The 20,487-nt window shown below is 44.4% G+C and overlaps 3 protein-coding genes across 3 annotated transcripts; all 3 read right to left on the reverse strand.

Annotated features, from left to right (window-relative positions):
- Positions 1-1,304: 1,304 nt before the first annotated feature.
- Positions 1,305-3,498, reverse strand: ndufa4a (NDUFA4 mitochondrial complex associated a). The gene is made up of 4 exons (XM_035614996.2): positions 3,339-3,498; positions 2,582-2,670; positions 2,185-2,245; positions 1,305-1,574 (listed from the first exon to the last, which is right to left on the reverse strand). The coding sequence occupies exons 1-4, from the start codon at positions 3,378-3,380 to the stop codon at positions 1,518-1,520; spliced, it is 249 nt and encodes an 82-aa protein (XP_035470889.1). The 5' UTR covers positions 3,381-3,498; the 3' UTR covers positions 1,305-1,517.
- A 1,151-nt stretch (positions 3,499-4,649) lies between these two features.
- On the reverse strand, positions 4,650-10,842 carry slc35b1 (solute carrier family 35 member B1). The gene is made up of 9 exons (XM_035615000.2): positions 10,137-10,842; positions 9,194-9,297; positions 8,961-9,091; positions 8,825-8,855; positions 7,829-7,989; positions 7,594-7,720; positions 6,467-6,573; positions 5,636-5,789; positions 4,650-5,266 (listed from the first exon to the last, which is right to left on the reverse strand). The coding sequence occupies exons 1-9, from the start codon at positions 10,259-10,261 to the stop codon at positions 5,214-5,216; spliced, it is 993 nt and encodes a 330-aa protein (XP_035470893.1). The 5' UTR covers positions 10,262-10,842; the 3' UTR covers positions 4,650-5,213.
- A 275-nt stretch (positions 10,843-11,117) lies between these two features.
- fam117aa (family with sequence similarity 117 member Aa) lies at positions 11,118-19,450 on the reverse strand. The gene is given in 9 exon segments (XM_035614997.2): positions 11,118-12,320; positions 12,323-12,507; positions 12,663-12,837; positions 12,935-13,160; positions 13,301-13,417; positions 13,797-13,919; positions 14,053-14,148; positions 16,761-16,906; positions 18,891-19,450. Coding segments are annotated over 9 exon segments (1,359 nt in total). The 5' UTR covers positions 19,015-19,450; the 3' UTR covers positions 11,118-12,153.
- Positions 19,451-20,487: the final 1,037 nt, after the last annotated feature.

Consider the following 20,487-nt stretch of genomic DNA (forward strand, 5'->3'; position numbering starts at 1 on the left):
TGCAAAAATCGTTAAAAAGATTTGTAGGTTTTCAGTCTTGAATCTTCTGTACTGATCAGACGCTGAGGAGAAAACTCTTGGTTATGTCTTCCAAAGGCGGATCTTTCGTTTTACAGTTTCGTTGTCACTCATGTACTTGATATATCAAAAATTAAAAACTGAGCTGAACCTGATCACTTTTATAATTTTGAGATTGATTTCTAACCCTTCATTAGCCACATGAGGTCGGGCAGAATATGATTAATGTTTTGGGTTGTTTTTTAAAAATCTGAGATTCATTAATTTAATTCACTTCCTTTTTTCTCCCCAACAACCAATCAGCAGCCAATACCTGCAGCCCCGACACACGCCACGCCACTTGTTTTTCTTTTTCCTCTATTGATCTGAAAATCACAGGTTAGATCAACAAAGAAATGGGTAAATCAAGGTTTCCTTTTTTTTCAAAAACTTATTTGAACTTTGAGTTATTTTTTGGCTGAGTGCTCCAAGGGAGCATGCTGAAACAATTGAAATGTTCCAGAAATGAAGCCCCCGTTACAGACTGTGCCAAGAAGTTAATTTTTCATTTCCCCTGATGATATAAAATAATAATGCGTGGAGCAGCTCCAGCACAGGAGGAGAACGACTGGATGAAGATTTGAAGAACCTGGGCTTCTATTCAAATACGAAGGTCTCCTTGACATTTCGCTGCGCCGCGTCGAGCTGCTCATCCTCGTCACATTTTTTTTCCACAAGCCGCAGATGGAAAAGCACGACCTGTTGACATTTAACCAACTCATCTGGCTGAGAGCGATGGCATTCTATAAAAGCAGAGACGCCTCCAAGATGTCCCCCACCGCCGAGCCCCGGTTCCAACTTTCTCCGTTGTTACACGTCGAACATGTTACAGCCTTTAGACAAACGCAGAGTCAACCTTTACAGGGAGAGAGAGGTCTGCATGACTACAGCATCTCGGTCAATGATGCAGAAGCACCACATGGTGGCCGGTAGACCTCATGAGCTGGTCCTACATTCAAGGTGAGGTTTTCAGCTGCCACCAGAGGGAGCTCTTCTGTTCACGTGACCGGGGTAAAGTCTGTCCCCCTGCCAGCTCGATAAGGTTCTGGAGAGCAGCCAGGAATAAGTGTGACATGGTGCAGCAGCAGTCAGGTTGAGGCAGGACGGAGGTGAAATGAGGTGAAAGCAGAAACCCAAATAGCGAAAGCAGAGCAGGACTGTAAACAGAGAGTGGAATGTGCATTTTGGATGTGACGACACAAATTAAAACGGAAAACAAAAGCGACCACAATGAATGAAACGTGTCCTTTTCTCTGTATGGAGGAGAAAAGACTCCTTTGTTTTATTGAGAGCCACGGGAAAAAAGAGAAACAAGAAAATTCCAATGGGATGCAATGGAGAACTGAAATATGTATCTTTGTGCGGGTTTTTAGCCTCAGGTTCCCAGAGAAAGTTCAAGATGGGGGAGATGTGCGGATCGCTTCATCCTTGTGCTCTTGCTCCAGCAGACGTGATCCTTTTTAGAAATCGGGCCCTTCCTTCTTCAGCTTCTTGTAGTCGATGCCGACTGCATAAAACTGAGAAGACAAACAGATTTTAGCTCAAGGTACAAACACAGATGTTTCTTCTAGGGCTGCGACTAACGATTATTCATCATGTTTCCCGAAACCTCCAAAATTATGTTTTGTTCTGTCCACACAACAAAGATATTTAGTTTTACTCTCATAGAGGAGCAAGGAAACCAGAAAATATTCACATTAAAACTGAAATCAGAGAATTTAAATTTTTTATAAAAACTACTTGAACTGACTAATCGATTATCAGAATAGGTAGCGATTCATTTAGAAGACGATTCCTAATAGATTAATTGGTGACTTGTTGCAGCTCTATATATTTCACATAAAAACAAAGTTCAGTAAGACTGATCATAAAAAAGAAAAAATGTGTGTCTCTCCGAAAACTTCTGGAAAAACTTCTTACTGTTACTGTTGATCAAGAGTGTGACCAGGTAATGATTTAATCAGATTGATTATAACAAGGCAGCATTAACCAGATTATGTAATTGGATTAATCCAACTCGCGGCTCAGCTACGAGCCTGGCAGTGATCCATACACTACTGTATGATGCCCATGATATATACAAACTGTCTGTGACAAACACACACGACTCAGTGAAAGAGTTCACACCTTGTACTGGTCAGTCGGGCCCAGTTTGTTCCAGGGCTCGGGGTTGTTCTTGCGATCCCAGCTACAGAGGAGGAGGAAAAAAAGAGTGGCACGTTATGAAAGATGCAGCAGAGACACTCATCTGGAAAGATTTTAAAAAAGGAACATGGATCTCAATGTCTGATTGAACACTCAAAAAGAAGAAGAAAGGGAGGTCATTGGATAATGCTGCGTTCCAGTTTACCCACAGGAACTCGGGTTAATCGTTCCAGTATGATCTCGGAATTACGACCTCCGAGTCGGAAATTGCAAATGGAACGCCCCTGCGAGTTGGAATTCCGACTCGGGATGTCGGGATAAAAAAAAAATCACCAACCCGACTTCCGGGGGCCGGAAGGAACGCAGCGTAGGTCCTTACCAGACATCAGGGTTTCTTATGGCCAGACGAGCGAGGTACGACATGGACATGACTACGCCTCCGCCGATGAAGATGAAGAGGGGGATGAGCTGCAGGTGACAAGACAGGGATCCAAAATAAACTTCAGTGAACACAAACACACTGACAGACTGTGTCAAGTGTAAACACTGGGCCTGTTCCAGCCTATCGGGGCAAAACTAACAGACACTATCACCTGTACAAAATCACATCTAAGATAATATATCATATGTATATGGTCCTTTAAAAGCTTCTGAACGAGAGCAACATAATTGAGTGAGATAACAGGTGAAGGTTAGACACTATGAAGCTGGTTAGCACAGTCAGCTGCTGGCTAACGTTAACCGGTCGAGCTAGTTAGCTGCTAACTATGAGCGTCTGTGACCTGAAGTGACTGCAAACAAAAGCATCAACCGTCTAAAACTTCTGGCCACTCTGTGTCATTTGGGGTAAAGAAGAAGAGAAAAAGATGCCTCCGCCATTACCTGTTGCACATTAAAACAAACAACGGACGAGCATCTCTCTGACGGATTCTCAAAGTCAGCGCGGTCACGGGGTACTAGTACTAGCTTCCTGACGCTAACTAGTTTAGCTAAGCTAAGTTAGCTTAAAAATGTGGCTAAGCTAAGTTAGCTAAAAAACACCCCAAAAAAGAGGCTAAGCTAAGTTAGCAACAAATATTCACAAAACAACCTCTTAAAAAGTGAACGTTTGTTGGATCTAGCCGGACTTGACTTACAGCCGGGTGGCTCCGGAGCTGTTTGCCGACGGTGGCGAGCATCTCTTTCACGTTTGCGGCGGACGATTTAACGCCGTTTTCTGTACAGAAATAACCGGATTACCGCGAGCGGTGCCAAAACCTACTGAGCGCTAATTTAAGGAGGAGGCCGAGGAATGACGTGTTAGGACCCCTCGCATAACGCCTGACCGACTTCCGGAAAAACATCTTTATTTATTCATGTGTGTGTTATGAAAAAATATTTATGTCGCAATGAGTGTGATGAAAACACAGACATTTATACCTGCGTTTATTATTGTACGTTTGTATCCCTTCAGCTGTTATTCCCCCGCAGTATTTCAATCTGGCAAATATTGAGGTCGCCCACAACAACAAAAACAACCTTTACACCAATATCCAACATTTTACTGTTTTGTTTACTAACTAATATATAAAAAATATATAATGTAATGTTTGTGTTTTATCCTGTTTCATATTTTATTGTTATCGATTTATCCGTTTTTTAAAGACAATTCTATATTTATTTTTTTTAAATACACATAAGCGGGCGATGTCCTAATGTGATGTGAGAAACATGATGGAGATAAGAGGAAAAGTTTTACTGCTCCTGTCTCAGAATGTGAACTGTCTGTGTCTTAAACATGGCAGCAGGTGGCGCTGTTTACCTTCACCGTACAAGGAGAGGACTAGAATTTTTATATATTTTATTAAGTTATTCAATCAGGTTTTATTCTTTGGTCTAAAGGTCTATACAATCAGTATTCCAACGGTTGAAGAGCCATGATTTGCAAATAGTTTCATACGTATAATGTTGCTTTGGTGCATTTCCTCTGTCAAAATGTGTTTTAAATGCTATTAATTATAAACAGCCTTCACCAATGATGAAATAAATTCTCAGATCTCCTACTCAAGTAGATACCAAATAGTTAGCACACAGTAGAAATATTATTGCTAATGATAATACTGCATTCAGAACTTTACTGAATGAAAAAGCACAGAATTATTTGCATTAAAAAATATAATTAAAAGTGCAAAAAGTAAATGTGTTCATTACAGAACACTACATTATATAATTATGCTATAAATATGGATGTGTAAGCATCAATAAATGTTGCAGCTGGTAAAGGTTGGGCAAATTTTGACTACTGTACTCAGTGCCAGGTGCCTTAATGGATAATAATGCACAATTTATGAGTTGATCAAGAATCTGTATCACAGGAACTAGTAATCAATGCTGTCAAATAAATGTTTTGGAAGTAAATGGAACAATGTGAAGCTAATTGATGTGACGTAAAATGAAAAATCACCATGAAATATCACAAGTTTCCCTTTTTATGGCAAGTTAATTTCAATGTGTAGAAAATAAAAAGTAAAAACAATTCAATAGCAACATTGGACAGAACAATATCATTCATATACCGATTTTTTTTTATAAATGGCGTGAGGCTTGGCTAATTGTTGGCCAAGAAATTAGTCTACATGTGTGATAATCAAGCAACAGATTAGTCGATCGAGCCATATTCGGTGGCGACTTCATGATTTAAATGCTGAAATATGTTTCTTGGACTTTGAATGGTTCAAGTACATCATTTTCCTGCCACAACTTTCAATCGGTCCACATTCTTTCACAGAACCATCGTAGCTTGTGCGCTCATTCAGAACTTGATCCTGAGAAAACTTTCTTAACAGTATATTAACAGTACATGAAAGACGCTCCGATGAAAACTACTCCCCCACCTCTCTTTTAAATACAGTTAAGTTATAAAGTTTGACTGCACCATACGCCTGTTTCATGATGTCTTATGAAAATAAAGATACTGGCTACAGAATGTTTGCATTTTGCTCTGCAATGTTTTCTGCCTTCTTCGGATCGTTTTAGTGCGTCGTCTTCTTCGGGGTCTTGCCGAATTTTGCGTCCATTCCAAGACCTGCGACGAAAAAAACAAAACACAGATGTGATTGAGGAACAAAGGAAAAGTCTCAACGTTTAAATGGACACATTTTTTTCCACCAACAGATTTGAGGATGTAGCCGATAAAAACATTAAAAAAAAATATGAGCACACTGGCATCTTCTCTGTGTCAGCGATAAATTTTCTGGCTCCCCCTACAACGAACCAAATGAACCATTTAATCGGTTTGCGTGGGAAGCTTAAGTAATCCCAGGCTGGACCTAATCGTTTTGATGTAAAAAACACATACAGTAACTGTCTCAGGTTCTTGATGGAATCTGCGTTGTATTTGTGAGTAAATGTGCGGGAAGAAAGAAGACCCGTTAAAACCAGGATCGATTCTCACCCAGGAACACCAGGATGGTGCCGACCCACTGCATCTGACTCATGACATTGCCGAACAGGAGGACGGAGCCGAGGATGGTGAAGAACTTCCTAGTGGTGGTGACGATGGAGCAGGTCAGAGGCCCGAAGTAAACCACCGTCATAAAGATGAAGGTCTAGTAAAGGATAAAAACAAAAACATAAAATACTCAAAAGATTATAATTTGAATGCACAATGTGCTAGTGCTAGCAAATATTTCCTCATGGTTTGTTGGCTGTCGATTCTTTGTGCGCACCAGGGGGAAAAAAAGGGTTTTCATCAGAGCCCTGGCTCTGTAAAGTGAAAACGCATCTGTCTGACTGCAGGTTCAAGCCCCGACCAGTGCAGTAAAAAAATTCTACAACAAACAAATCTTTCTCCAAAATCTTTCTCCCCTTTAATGCAATTACACTGATTAAAACAAATCTAGTGAGCTGCTGGAGATAGGTTTGGGAGACCCAGGTGTCTTATGCAGAAGCAGTTTATTGATGCTTGAGGAGAAAAAGAGATGAGCAGTACAAGTCAAGTTAACGGTGTCGCGAAGGATGTTCGCTTGCATGGAAGATTAAAACCCAAATGTCCCAGTAGATGGTAATCACCTCGGTCCTAACACGAGAGACTAACTGACCGTGAGACACAGATGCTTGTTTGTTACGGCCGTCGACTTTATCAGTAAGGTCATTGTAACCATCCTGGAAAACAGATGTTCAACTATTGTTTGACCCGTGTACAGAAGCACAGAACATCTTCTACATTAGAGACCCTAATGATACAGAGAATAAGAAAAAAGGATCTTCCAATCCGTCCACCCACCTGCCCTAAAGCGCTGGTCAGTCCAAACAGAAGAATGTTGTAGAAGATGCTCGGGTTGCGTTCAGTAAAACTCACGAAATCCCATATCTCTCCCGTCCACAACACAGCTGAGAGAGAGAGAGAGAGAGAGAGAGAATAATATATTAATAATGTCATTTCAAAAACAGAACTCTGAGTAATTGATATTAACGTCACATTTTTCTCTCTCGGTTGCCCTGTCCTTGACGCAGATGTGCTGAGGAATTCAGATTGTGGTGTTTTTGTGTGTGTGGGCCGAGGGCGCCACCAAGTGGATTCATACAGTAACTGAAGCATTGTTGTTGGGGGGTGTCACAGATTCGTAGGAGTGGAGGAATAAAAACACTGTTGCAAGTTATAGAAGGCAGATTCAAAGCGAAGGTAGCAGAAGTAAGGAATCAGATTTCACAGACTGAAACTTTAAACCTTTGGAGGTATTTGAACTGAATTTGACACGTGTGAAAAACAAATGACTGTATTTGGTTTCATGTAATAAGACGGGCTCTGGAAGTGGGAAGCAGATGTTCAGGAGGGATGGAAACACACTCGGAGATAGAAGCAGGCACAGCCAATTATTTTTTCTTTGAAGAGTGATAAAAGTTTCCTTATCCGCTTTGACCTTCTGATCTTCATCACACGGCCCATTAGAGCCAGAACCTCGGAAGAAATGCCCCTCGTTATATACCGCATTTGTTTTTTTATTATGTGCCTTAATCTTCAGCATATTATTGCAACCGTATCCATATAGACTCTCAGGTCTTTGAGGTTCAGAATTTCTTATCTATAATAAGATAATGCTGGAAAAACTTTGCCTTGACTGAATTAATTGAGGGTTCTTTTTTTTCCTCTCCTGAGAAAAACAGCGTTCACTTTTTCTTTTTTCTCAAACGCAGCCGTTACTGGTTAACTATTATTTACTTAAGTTACATTACATTAGCCATACAAGCATTTATTTGTCCTGGGATATCTATATATTATATATAAAACATTTCACTATTAGAAAAGTAATACATGCAAGCATAATATTTAAACACTTGCTTTCATCAGATCATTCAAAATGTTTTAAATGCTCCTGGTACTAAGTGTGTCAGAGAGCGCGGTTGACTCACCTGCTCCCAGCACCAGGGTGGACCACATGTTGATGTTCAGCATCATGTGGTTGGCACTCGCCTGGAAGCGAGACCTCATGTGGTCCTGTGCCACGCCGGTCAAACCGTCCAACGTCAAAGACACCAGCTAACGAAACATTTTTCAAAAAACACACCGCCGCCACCATGAGACAAATGTCACAGCAACCGTGGATACAGTAGGGAGGCGACGATGAGCCAATGTCACTAGTCTCACCAGCAGAATCTCTCCAAAGCCGAAGGCGGGGCCGTCGGCCACAGCGGAGCTCCTGTTGGGTTTGTAGAGGAACAGCGCCACGCCGCTCACAATCAGCAGCACACACAAGTACTTAGCCAGCGGGTACCTCTTCCTCAGTATGGTCACTCCGAGGAGCATCACTGGAACAGAGACACAGCAACAGCATGGATGGATCACTTTTAAGGCGCGAATACCAGTGTAACATACATGTGGCATGAGCTAATCTCACCCTGGATACAATGTCAGGCCTTCAACCCATGAGAGTGGGACACGTGTGTGTGTGTGTAGGAACAGATAACAAGCTGTGATCGGAGAGAGTTGTAACCTTCGTGGACAAATTATAGAACACACCTTTGCAAAGAATTTCATTACTCTGTTTGATTCTGGTATGAAAGAAACCAGAATCTCTTGTTTGTCAAGTAAAACAAACACACGTCAACCTGACAGTGAACATTCATGTACATGAGCAAATATCATTATAAGACCTGGTAGCTCACGAGTTTGTTAATATTGACACCAAATCCATTACAAAAGTACAATTTATAAATATTTATATAACACTGAACTATTTTTTTTTTTACATTCCAGTAGAGCTGCAACAGTTAATCGATAAATCTATTGGTAATCAATTACTAAATTAATCGACAACTATTTAGATAATCGATTAATTGGTAGAAGTTGTTTTTCTGGAGATTCTCTGATTTCAGCTTCTTACATGTGATTATTTTTTGGTTTCTTTGCTCCTCTGTGACACTAAACTGAATATCTTTTGCGTGTGGCCAAAACAAAACATCAATTTGGGGTTTTGAGAAACATTTTTCGGAGGATTTTATGACATATGGACCAAACAACTAATCGGGCAAATAATAGAAAGATTAATCAATTATGAAAATAATCGTTAGTTCCAGCCCTATTATTATTGTATCCCTTTGCAACACAAGATGCAGAACACAAAGTGGTATTCATCATGTTTACCTGGTATGGGCTTGCAGGATTTCCCCAATACCTATCGCAAGAAAGAAAGACAACTTAGCACCGAAGAGTACAGATACAAACCCCACCCCCCAAAGTTGACCAACAAACATCCCACAAAAAAAAGGTGCAGACTCACCTGTGTTGGGTAGTTAACATACAGAAGGGCAGAGTTGCTGGACACCATCGCTCCCAGGTAAGAGAGGGAGCACAGCACATAGAGCCAGCTCTTGGTATGATCCGGTTTGGAGCCCTCGAAAAACTGGATCACTGGTGACGATGATGATGATGATGACAAGAAGAAGGTGCGTTATTGTGGGAGATAATACTAAATGTGCAACTTTTTTTTTTTGTTGTCTGTCTCGTACTCACATATCTTAGCAAACAGAGAATTGATGATGCACTGTATGAAGACCAACGTCCGCGCGAATATGAACTTCTCCTTCTGGTCTCCTTCGCCGTAATCCCCCCGGGTGCTGGAAAAGAAAAAAAAGTCAGAAGAAGAAACACGTTGAAAAAAATCTAATAATGGCAGACAGTGACGGAAACTGTACACTGCAGGGGCAGGAGCTGGTTAAAGAGGGGATTACTTCCATCAGCCTCCACGCTGAGAAAAGGCCATGATGTATTAGGTTACAACTGACATCTTGTCTGAGGCGGTGTCCTGCTTTGCTTTGTATCAGATTCTGATTGTCGTCTTGCGGGACAGGAAACCATGATCGCAAAATATTCATGCAGCATAATATGTAACAGGGGAACATTATTCAGGGCTGTTTCACCACCGCAGACACAAGTTTCAACCAAGTCATCGTTTTAGAAACCAGACACGACCCCTGTTCCCTCCTGTGACCTGGTCAACAACATACCATCTGTGTCATGCCTCTGGGTTTGGTCAGTGCGCTTTATGTATATGAATATGAGTATGAATAAGGAATATGAATGATAATGTTTGTCTTAGACCTATTTTCAAAGGGCTTTATTAAATGTAAGAGGGATGATGACGCTGAAGTAGAGAAAACGTGCTTTAAGGGACAATACTTCTGCATTTGTTGTCAGGTCACCGAACTCCCTTCGGAAATCTACTGATTTATAGACTGCGTTGCTTTTCGCACCGATGAAGGCAAATGTATAAAACGATTAGATCTGAAACACTCTGGCACATTGTGTGCTTCATCGGCGGCCACATCAAATTAAAAAAGTAGAATTAATTAGGTCTTAAGCATTCTTTCGCATCACGCCCTCCATATACTAGCCGACGTTAAATCGGCCGATTTGTGAATGGAGTTTGGCGGGTGGGGACATTGTCACTACTCACATGGTCTCTTGTAGTATTCCGTAATAAAAGTAGCACACGAAGACTCCGAGGAAGCAGACGGCGAACCGTACGCGCATGTTGTCCCACAGCGACGCGGGCTTCCCGGCTCCCTTCCCCGCCGCCATGCCGTCGTCCACGAGCCCCGGTAGGATGGAAACCGACACCGCTCCACTCCCGGCGCCCCGCGCGCCGACGTCCCGCTCCACTATCGCCGATGTCACGAACCCGGAAATGGTGCTCGCGTTGATCTTTTACCTATGTTTTTCCCCCCTAGATGAATGTCACCAAGTCCTATTTGTCCAAAGATCGTTAGCGGTATGTGTTGAGCTGATATCAAGTCATTATTATTGTTTTCTTTTTTCGTATCCTCCGACAGTCCGACGATCTGCTCCGGGACACGCGTGAACACCGACGCGGTCACATTACTTCTCTGGGAGACCTGAAATATCCGGACACTTTAGTCCGCGTCTTCATTCATAACAAGATTAATGTGCAAAGGAAGAAAAAAAAAAAAAAGAATAAGTCGCGTCAGGAAAATTTGGTTTCATGGAAGGACCCCGACCCGAGGGTGTCCGCGGATAAGCCTGAGCCGTTAAGAATTCTTCCCGAATTTACCCGTGAACCCAAAAGCATCGCGGTGCGTTCACTGTCACTGCGTCGACCCCAGCGGCGTAAAAACCCCTAAAAATGAATGCGAATTCTTCTCCACTTGAAACTAAGCCCGCTTCGGTCGTGTTTTGTGACCGCGCAGATTTAATAAGGCTTCAATTCATTTGAAAACTGCGGTCCTTCCGCGAAAGTGTCGCGCGCCATTATGTCGTCCTAGGATGTGGATTAAATTCATTGGTCCGCCTGAGGCAGTAAAGATTCGCTCTCGGCCAATCAGGAAGCAGATTGGGGATGATTCACAAAACACAAATCCACGTGTCAAATGCGACAATAACAAGACAGAATTACAAATAATGACAGGGTGGCAACAAATATTTGATATTTCTTTTTAATTTTCTTTACAAAAGCAACATCACACAAAACATTCCTCCTTTAAAAATGGGCAAGAAAAAGGCGAATAACACTAATAATTCATTAGCATCTTGATTATTCTATGATATTTTTTCTTTTACAGTAGGTCGTGCTTTTGTTGTGACTGCTGCATAGGACACGTACAGCATTTCAATCAATTTCAACAACTTCTTCTCCACATCAAGTTGAAGCTCAATTGACGAGCCAGAGTCGGGACCATACAAAAACTCGAGTGACCCGCTCAGAATCGGAAAAGGTCACTACATTTTGGCAAGAAAAGCTAATCAAATATCCACGATCCATCGACATACACACAGCAATACAAGTCAGTCTCTTTCGTGAATACAAAAACAGCGTCACCAGCCTAATAACTTCATTACAAAGATACAAAAATATATAGAAATATACTTGTATAAAAGTAGGCCACTGTGAACTGTAAGGCCAAAAAGTATGATGATTTCAGGCGTAAAAACCCATCAAGTACTCTGTTTTTCAACGGCCTTTTAAATGACACTTCATCTTAACTTGACCGCACCTTACTGGGGTAGTAATCTACGACATAGTATCCTCAACGTGGCCCTAAAACTCCCGTCATAGTAATCAATAGTAAAGGAGAGTAAGAAATAATACTCATGTCAACATGTGAGCTAAGTGCTTTGACCCTGAATTCACTTGACTTGATGAAAAAATAACAGAAAAAACATTCCAGCAGCATTGTAATCTTTGTCTGAGCTGTTAGGACATAACAAAAAAAAATGAAATAAAAAAGCCACAATGTCGAAATTTCAGTTTTCCGTTATAATTTTTTTCCAGCATTTGCCAACATTTCCAGAGCTGCAGTCTAAATCCAAAGCCCACACAGGAGACAACTCGGTCAATTCAAGTGCCGGCCACGTAAATATCATCCTGCTGTTGGAGTTAATCAGTAAAGCAGACAGATTCTTAGGCCAAAAAATTTGGCAACAAATGTTTTACAGCTTCAAAACGTCTTGTCAAGTTACAGCAGTGAGGAGCCGGGTGAGCACACGTATCCGTTGGCGTGTGAAACACACACATCCAGGTTCTCCAGGTTCTCCAGGTCCCGCGATGTGGTTTTTCCGTCATGAAGGTGGATCTTGCTCAGATATATCCACCCCCCATATCCTACTGTAGGTGCCTGGTGGGAGAGGCTTGACCCGGGCAGCCGGTGACGGGAGACACCGACAGGCCCCGGAAGAGGAGGTCCATGGAGGGCAGGAGGGGCTTCAGGAGACTGACGGGGCAGAAAGCGGAGCCTCCGTGGGGGGTGAAGTTCACCTTGTTGGGGTCGGGGCATGAAGGGTGCAGGAGCGGCTCCTCTTGACAAGAGAACCTGGAGGCAACGGGATGGAGAGAGTGAGTTAGTTGACAACTTTTGTAACTTTCTGAAACAGACATTGAAGAAATAGCGGCCAGGTGTTCGGAGGCGAGGAACACCTGGCCCCCATATTCTATACATGTCTTTCTGGTCCAGAAGGCGATGCTCACATTGTCTCCTCGCACACTCGAATTCGCTCGCAGCCCTCGGGCGGTTCACGCTGGAAGGAGTAGGTTTTGTTGGGCCGAGGGGAAGAGGAGCAGGGCTGCAGCAGAGGAGGCTCCAGTGCAAACGAAGGAAGCAGCGCGGACGGAGAGGGACACCGGGGCTCGCAGTCCACCGGCTCTGTGCACGTGGTCGGAAGCAATCCAGATATTGAAACAAATACAAAATGTGAAATGAAAAAAGAAAAGACAATGTGTAAGTTGCAGAGTCGTCTAACCTGGCTCTCCCATGGGACAGGGAGACCGTGACGGGGACAGAAGGAGCGGGTTCGAGGCCTGAGGGGAATTCGGAGGCGACAGGAGGGATGGATCGAGGGGACAGGGGGACGGACAGGGGGAGAGGAGGGAAGGATCCAGGGGCCCCGGGGAGGGCTCGCTCTGAGAGCCGCTGCTGCACCTCCGGGCCGGGACAGGAGCCCTGTGGCCGTCCGGGATATCCAGAATCTGAAACGTTCACGCGGAAAGGATAAAATCAAGGGGCGTCAAACAAAGAAGCTTTAGAAACTAAATCAAAGAGCGAGGGAAGTTACGAGGAAGTAATAGATAAAGAAAACTTGTCTGTGTGCATAGCTCAGTGACCCGACCTCATGCTGATCGCCGGGTTGCTCAGACACAAACGCCTCCTCCAGCTCCAGGTTCAGGCCCTCGACGCTACGTCGCAGCCGCTGCGCGAGTCGGTTCAGCGGCATCAGGGGCGGCGTCTGGAGAGGGCAAAGTCGAATACAGCAAAAACTTTTAGGGGGGGGTATGAAGATAGTAACGTACGGGTATGTGTCTTTGCTTCTGCATAATTGTCTCCTGGCATCTGCCCTATACTGTCTGAATGGTACGGTATGAATATCTGGTTTCAAATGGTCTCCTTGGTGACAGCATGCCAGTAACACAGGAGCGTTGATGACAGCCGTGCCTAAGAAAAGCACCAGTGGGCATTTTTTTTATTTTTGTATCCCTGTTACTATGCCCTGTGCCTATAGTCTGCCTGTGAGAGAAAGCTTGTCGAACCCTGTGTTCGCCCTTAACTCACACATCCTCGAAAAAAGGCGAAAAAAAAGGGGGGGGCAGGGGTGAGGTGGGCGCTACCTGAGTGATGCCCTCCGCATGACCCGCTGGCAGGGGCTGGTGGGGGAGCTCGTGCCCCCCCGCTGCTGCCGAGGGAGGCACATGGCGGGAGCGCTTCTGCAACTGGTGCCTCAGCTTGGCCACCTGAGGGCAGAGTGGAGGGGGGGGGGGGAAATGAGCCTGTTACAGTTCTCTGTAGGAGAAAAAAAAAAGGGAACCGGAGGTTGCTCGTTTTCTCCTCCGGGGGGCCGGAGCGGATCAATGAGCAGACACTTGCCTCTCTCAGGTGCTCTGCGCTGCCCCAGGACGCCGAGCGCTTGTGTCCGCCGACACCTCTCCTGCCCTGGGTCTCCTCCGCCCAGGAGCTTGGAGTCTTTAAACAAAGAAAATTATATATGTGACAGCATTCTGAATTTTTTGCTTGCTGAAATTTGCTTTTTTTCATGTAAAGGAACTCCGGCTGTGAGCGGGGTTTTTATTTTTCTGTTTCACCCCCGTGAACTCCGATCAACGGTATGAACACTGAAGCGGGGCCCACGACCACAGCTGTCTGGCAACACCTGGGGCCCCACAACAGCTGTACGGAGGAGGGGGCGAAGAGAGAAAACCACTTCCCTGAGCTGCAAGACAGCCCCGCCGCTTCCACCCGAAAACACATCCAAACCACATCACCGTGAAGACTATAAATACAGCGCGACAACCCCCAACGCACTTACTCACACACCAACACACGCACACACACACACACACAGTCGGGTTGTTATCCACGACGTCAGCTGTTACAGTGGAGGATAAACTGACACGATGCAGGGGATACAGGGCACTCAACAACGACATCCGACTGGCACTCGTGCTGTCTGTACCGATTTCTTCACGTGGACTCTTGACCTCCTGCCGGTGGGCGTCTGGTTGACCGCCGCCGCCGCCGCCGCTGGTTGCCGGTTGGGCGCGGACGACTGGAAACTCATCGTCAACGGCTCAGAACCTGCGACGGGTTTTTTAAAGTTTGGAGACCGACAGGACGAGATACTCGGCAGCTCCGGGGTCAACAGCTTCGCAAACAATCTGAGCCGCTCGCTGGTGTCCATGACATTCACACGGCGGCTATACGGCTCGACCTCTCGCTGCTACGTCATGTACAACCTGTTCTTTAACAGTCGGGCCCCCCTCCCCCCCACGATCTCACTGGCGGCGTAGCTGAAAAAACACCGGCATCATCATCGTCTGCTCTCGTCCAGACGACTCGAACGCCGTCCATCGCCGGGGGCTAAATGAGTCCGAGCGCAGCCGGAGTCAGTCGTACAGTGACATCGGTGTAGAGTTGCAGCTGCCACACACCCCACCCCTCCATCATCCAGCACCAACAAGCCCCCCTCCAAAAGAACATGACCGGGTGTATCACAGGACTGCAAGTCTATAAAAAGACTCAAAAGGTAGTCGGTCTAATGTTTCCAGCTCATTAATGTTTACTCCATTTCGATGTGGACGCATTGAGAAATAAGAGCTGTAAATAGTTCTTATCTTTATTATCAATCGACTTTTAGTTGTATTTCGAGTAACTGATTAATTTCAAAATCAGTTTATGAAAAAATAGGTCAAGGTCAAATCTCAGTGTTTGGTTTCCGTGCTGCCGGTGGTTGTAAAGGCAAAGATATTCAAATTTATGATCATATTAAAGCAAAAAAAGGTAATAAAATCTTTAAGCAGCAGGAGGCAAAGATCATTAAGAATTTTTTTAGGGTGAAATTTTGAGTGGACGCGATGAACCACACGACTTTGGTGACTCTCTAACTTTTCTCTGGTGTCAGCCTGAGGTTCACGTTTATGTTTATGTTTATTGTTGGATGGATACCCGGTGAAAAATTCATGCACACACATTCATGTCCCCCTCGAGATGAGTTGTAAAAACTAAGGTGACCCCGCACACCCACATCAACTTCTTCAACACTTTGGATAATAACCAAATATCTGCAAAACTAATTCCCAGCAGTCTGAAATGTATTAGGCTTTGTAGGGCTACAACCAACGATTATTTTCATAATCGATTAATATGTCGATTAGTCGGTTTATTGTTTGGTCTTAAAATGTAATAAAATGGTGAAAAATGTCGACCGTGTTTCCCAAAACCCCAAGATGATGTTTTGTTTTGTCCGAACACCAAAGATATTCAGTTCACTGTCACAGAGGAGCAAAGAAACCAGAAATATTCACATTTAAGAAGTCAAGTAAAATCATCTGAAGTAATATAGAGGAACCGTGGCAGAAGGAGCTGCTGGGTGGTGGTGTGTGTGTGTGTGTGTGTGTGTGTGTGTGTGTGTGTGTGTGTGTGTGTGTGTGTGTGTGTGTGTGTGTGTGTCTGTGTGTGGGGTTGAGGAGAGTGCTGGGGGATGGGGAGCCTGTATAATGAGGTCAGGCAGGGTCTGCTCCTCACAATGGAGGCGAAAGGGGGTTCGTTTGGGTTAAAAAACTGTGTCAGGAGGAGCGAAGACGAGGCTGCGGTGGCTTGGCGATGTTGGTCGGGGGCTTTGTGCACCAGTTAGGGACAGATACAGTCGAGGGCTGAGGGGCGAGGTGGGGGCTTTAAAGAAGAATGAACAACGACTTCTTTTTCCAGTCGGCTGCCTTTCTACTCGAGGCGTGGAGCTGGAGCCAGCAGACACCTGCAGTGCCAACATCAGATATCACACACACACACACACACACACACACACACACACTCTCGAACATGCACGAGAAACGTTCGTTGTCTCTAATCTTTCTTTCCTGCAACATGCAGCAACAGGTTGTGAGGGAGACGCAACAGTTGGCTCCTACACTACCAGTCGCACTGGTAGAGCAGCCGTGTATCTGGACCCGGGCTTGTTTTTTTGACTACAATAATAATCAAACAAAAGTAACCACAACTACATTGGCGTATATGTGTCGTAACATATATCCTGATATACATATATATATATATATATATATATATATATATATATTCACCTGTGTGGCTTTGTCGTTGACGCAGGTAACGGCCGCGCCCTCCACCTCTTTGGGCCACTGTCCCTGCAGGTAGGGTCCCACGATGGCGTCCAGAGACAGAGCCCTGCGGATGGTGGGCTTCGGGGGACGGAACGCGCTCCTGTCAGCTTTTTTGGGAGCAGACGACAAGAAAAAACAACACACATGGAGTCGGTTAGCAAGTCGGGCAAAGCTATTCCCGTGTCGCGTGAGGTGGTAGAAAGAAACGTGCGACTGCGTGATCAGATTGAGCTTGTAGTAACATTGCGCGTGTGTGTGTGTGTGTGTGTGTGTGTGTGTGTACAAACTGTCTTAAAAGAGGCTAAATAGTATTTTAACACCAGTGGTAGTCGTTTTACAAAATTGCTCCCAGGCCTTATCCCCCCTCTCCACCATTATGCATGCAGTGTGTGTGTGTGTGTGTGTGTGTGTGTGTGTGTGTGTGTGTGTGTGTGTGTGGGCGCGTGTGTGTGTGTGTGCGTGTGTGTGTGTTGGCAGCTCATTGTAATCTCTGGCAGGTGTGGACCATGCCGTTGACCTCGAGCGACGCCATCCAAATACACAACACGGGGCAACAGTCACCACAGGCTATTAGTATATGTTACCACCCAAACTAAACACACACACACACACACACACACACACACGCACGTACGTACGTATGTTTTCACCAGCCCGGGTTGCAGGGCAGGACAGGATGTATAAATAAACACCACTACATGCAGATGTGACTTTCACGCACGCGGTTAAAGAACAAACACTCGCCACAGTGAGACAAAGAGGCCTTTAAAGCTGCTGCTGCCGCGTCACCATGAAGCATGAGCCGCAGGTCAGGGGGCAGGCCACCGCGTCCACACAACATTATGCGAGGGGAGGCATGTTTCACGGTGAGCAGCCTTCGCGCGTTGACTTTCACGTTCTCTCGTAGCGGCGCGTTGAGATTGCAGCCCGTTAAGACCCAGACTTCCATCTGAATGTCCAAATCAAATGAAGTTAATCGCCACTATTCTACTGAGCACCAGGCACTGGTGTCCGTTCTTTGCATTATGGGATCATCTGCCGGTCATTCTCCCCGTTAACTGAACGCTGGCTTTGCCAATAAAATATTCACCACATTTTCTCAAAGCCTCACTTTAATTTTTTTTTTATCCAACCAAGTTTGAAACTTAAATACAAATAAAAACTTGATCCTCACATTGAAGAAGCCGGAAGTAAGAAAAGGCTTTGAAAGATTTGCCAAAAAGATTGATCGCCTTATTTTCTTCCAATTCACAGATTGATCGATATAGATTATATATATAGATATACAGATACAGATTTTTAGATAGATATTGATACTTTTCTATATTTTCCTCTGTGATACAATAAAGCAATGTGAAGATAAATTAAGGCATCTTTTTTTTCTCATTTAAAAAATTCATGTTCATGCTTTTACATTTGATCACTTTCACAATGATTATTCCACCCAGTTATTTATGATGATGACGATGATTATAATTATGCTACATTGTTATTATTATTATTTACTTTTGTGGATTGGGGATGTGGGTGCGATAGGGTGAGCGAGCTCTATGTATTTATGTGTTTGTATTGTAATGTTTATGTGTGATGTATTCTTGTTTTTCCTGTATATGTTTTGTTGTATAGATTCTGTATCTGTGTTATAGGACCCCCTTCAAAATGAGATGCTACATCCCAAGGGGCTATCCTTAATAAACTCAGATTGTTAATATATATTTTTTTTAAGTTTAACCCTTGGCTATAGGATCACATCTGTTCTGACAGGGGTCTTGTGGTGATGCCGATAAAATAAGAATATATTGATCCCTCGCGGGGAATATCACTTATTACAGAAGCAGCAAGTGTGACAAATGAAAATTTGACAGAAAATATAGTATAATAGAAAAGAAAAAAAACTTTTCAAAAAGACTATAAAAACGTATATAGCCTACATTATATACAAGGAGTGCAAGACGGTTAATATGTCCAAATATGACTGATTAGTGTTGTATAATTTTAATATAATATGACACCCAACCAGGTTTTCAGAGTGGACCACATGGGAGTGAATGCAGATTGGATGTGCCCCCCCCCCCCCGAGTGTGTATTTACCCGTCTTGACCTCTCTGCCCAGCAGGGCCGAGGAGCCTCTCTGGAGCTGGTACGGGACCGTGGCTCTGAGGGGCTGCAGGCTGGGGCTGCACCCCCGAGGCGCAGCTCCACCTCTGGCCGACATCCCCCACTCTGCTCCCACGGCCGGACTCCACTTAGGAAAACACGCGCGCGCGCGCGCCCGCACACGCACACACACGCACACGCACTTCTTTTCTTTTTCCGCTTCTCCCCCACGTCGGTCACACAGCAGCTCTGGCTCTTTTTCTCCCCCTCTCTCTATGCACTTTCAGTTCATCCGGAGTGGTGCTGATCCAAAGCTCCGGGCCCCCGGGGCCTCTGGACCCTGCGCGCCGATGAAGATGACGGTGGTGGCGATGATGATGGCCATGACTTTATCGATGTCCCGAGTCGGGCCACACTCACACGCAGTTCGGCAGCGGATCCCACCGACACCCGTCACCTCGTGTGGTTCTGAGGAGAGAGTCCGAGGAGGAGTTCCTCTCTCACGCGCTCCTGCTCGAGTCCCGACCGACTGAGCGCACAATGACAACACAACGGCGCAAACCTGCGCAACTGTCTCGTGCAGGGACGATCCTGGTTGGCTGCTGCAGAATACTACTGAGCACCTATTGGTCAACACATCCGTCTGTCTCCTGAAGGGACCCCCCCCCCCCCTTCCTCTCTCCTCACCACCACCACCACTAGAACTTTTTTTTTCTTCCAAAAGTCGGGCATGCCCTTTCTTCCCCTCCTCCCCACATCCAAATCCTTGCTCTATTCAAAGTATGCGTGTGCGTGTGCGTGTGTGTGTGTGTGTGTCAGTGTGCATGTGTGTGCGTGTGTGTGCGCGTGTTTGTGTTTGGGCCCATGCGTGTGGTCGTCAAAGTGTGGATCGGGGACCCTTTAAAAGGTCACCGAAGATGCTCGAGGGGACCTCAATTTTCATCCCGACAGTTGTCAGCCTCCATAATAACCATATTTAATGGAATACTCTTTATTCAGTACCATTCCATGTATAGTATATATTTCGGTGAAATAGATATATATTCATGCATATTTATTATTATTATTATTATTAATAATAATAATAATAATAATAATAATAATAATAATAATATTTATTATTTTCAACCCACTGCACATTACTTTTGCACTCTGTATATATGTACATATCTTTTTATAAAACAGTTAGTTCCTGTATTTTGAATTGTATTTTTGCTGCCCTGTGTGATACTGTGCTGCTGTGACAAGTGAATTTCCCCCAGCGGGATGAATACATTTTTCTATTCTTCTATTCTATTCAACAAAATCCAATATCAATATATGTATTTTTTAAGTTATATTTATGGCACTGAGAGAATCTTGGTCAGCCCCCCCATCAGGGTGCATTCAGTTGTATCTATTGCAAACAGTGTGTGTGTGATTGTGTGTGTGTGTGTGTGTGTGTGTGTGTGTGTGTGTTGGGGGGGTAGGTTTCCTGAGGAGCTTGCCATTAAAAGTTTGCAGTATGGCTCCCCCTTGTGGAATATCTGGAAATATCAGAACAGATCTTACTTTTTTTTTTTAACAGTGACATTTAAGTTGACAGACCCTG

Source organism: Scophthalmus maximus, chromosome 17 (assembly GCF_022379125.1).
Source record: "Scophthalmus maximus strain ysfricsl-2021 chromosome 17, ASM2237912v1, whole genome shotgun sequence".
Taxonomy (NCBI): Eukaryota; Metazoa; Chordata; class Actinopteri; order Pleuronectiformes; family Scophthalmidae; genus Scophthalmus; species Scophthalmus maximus.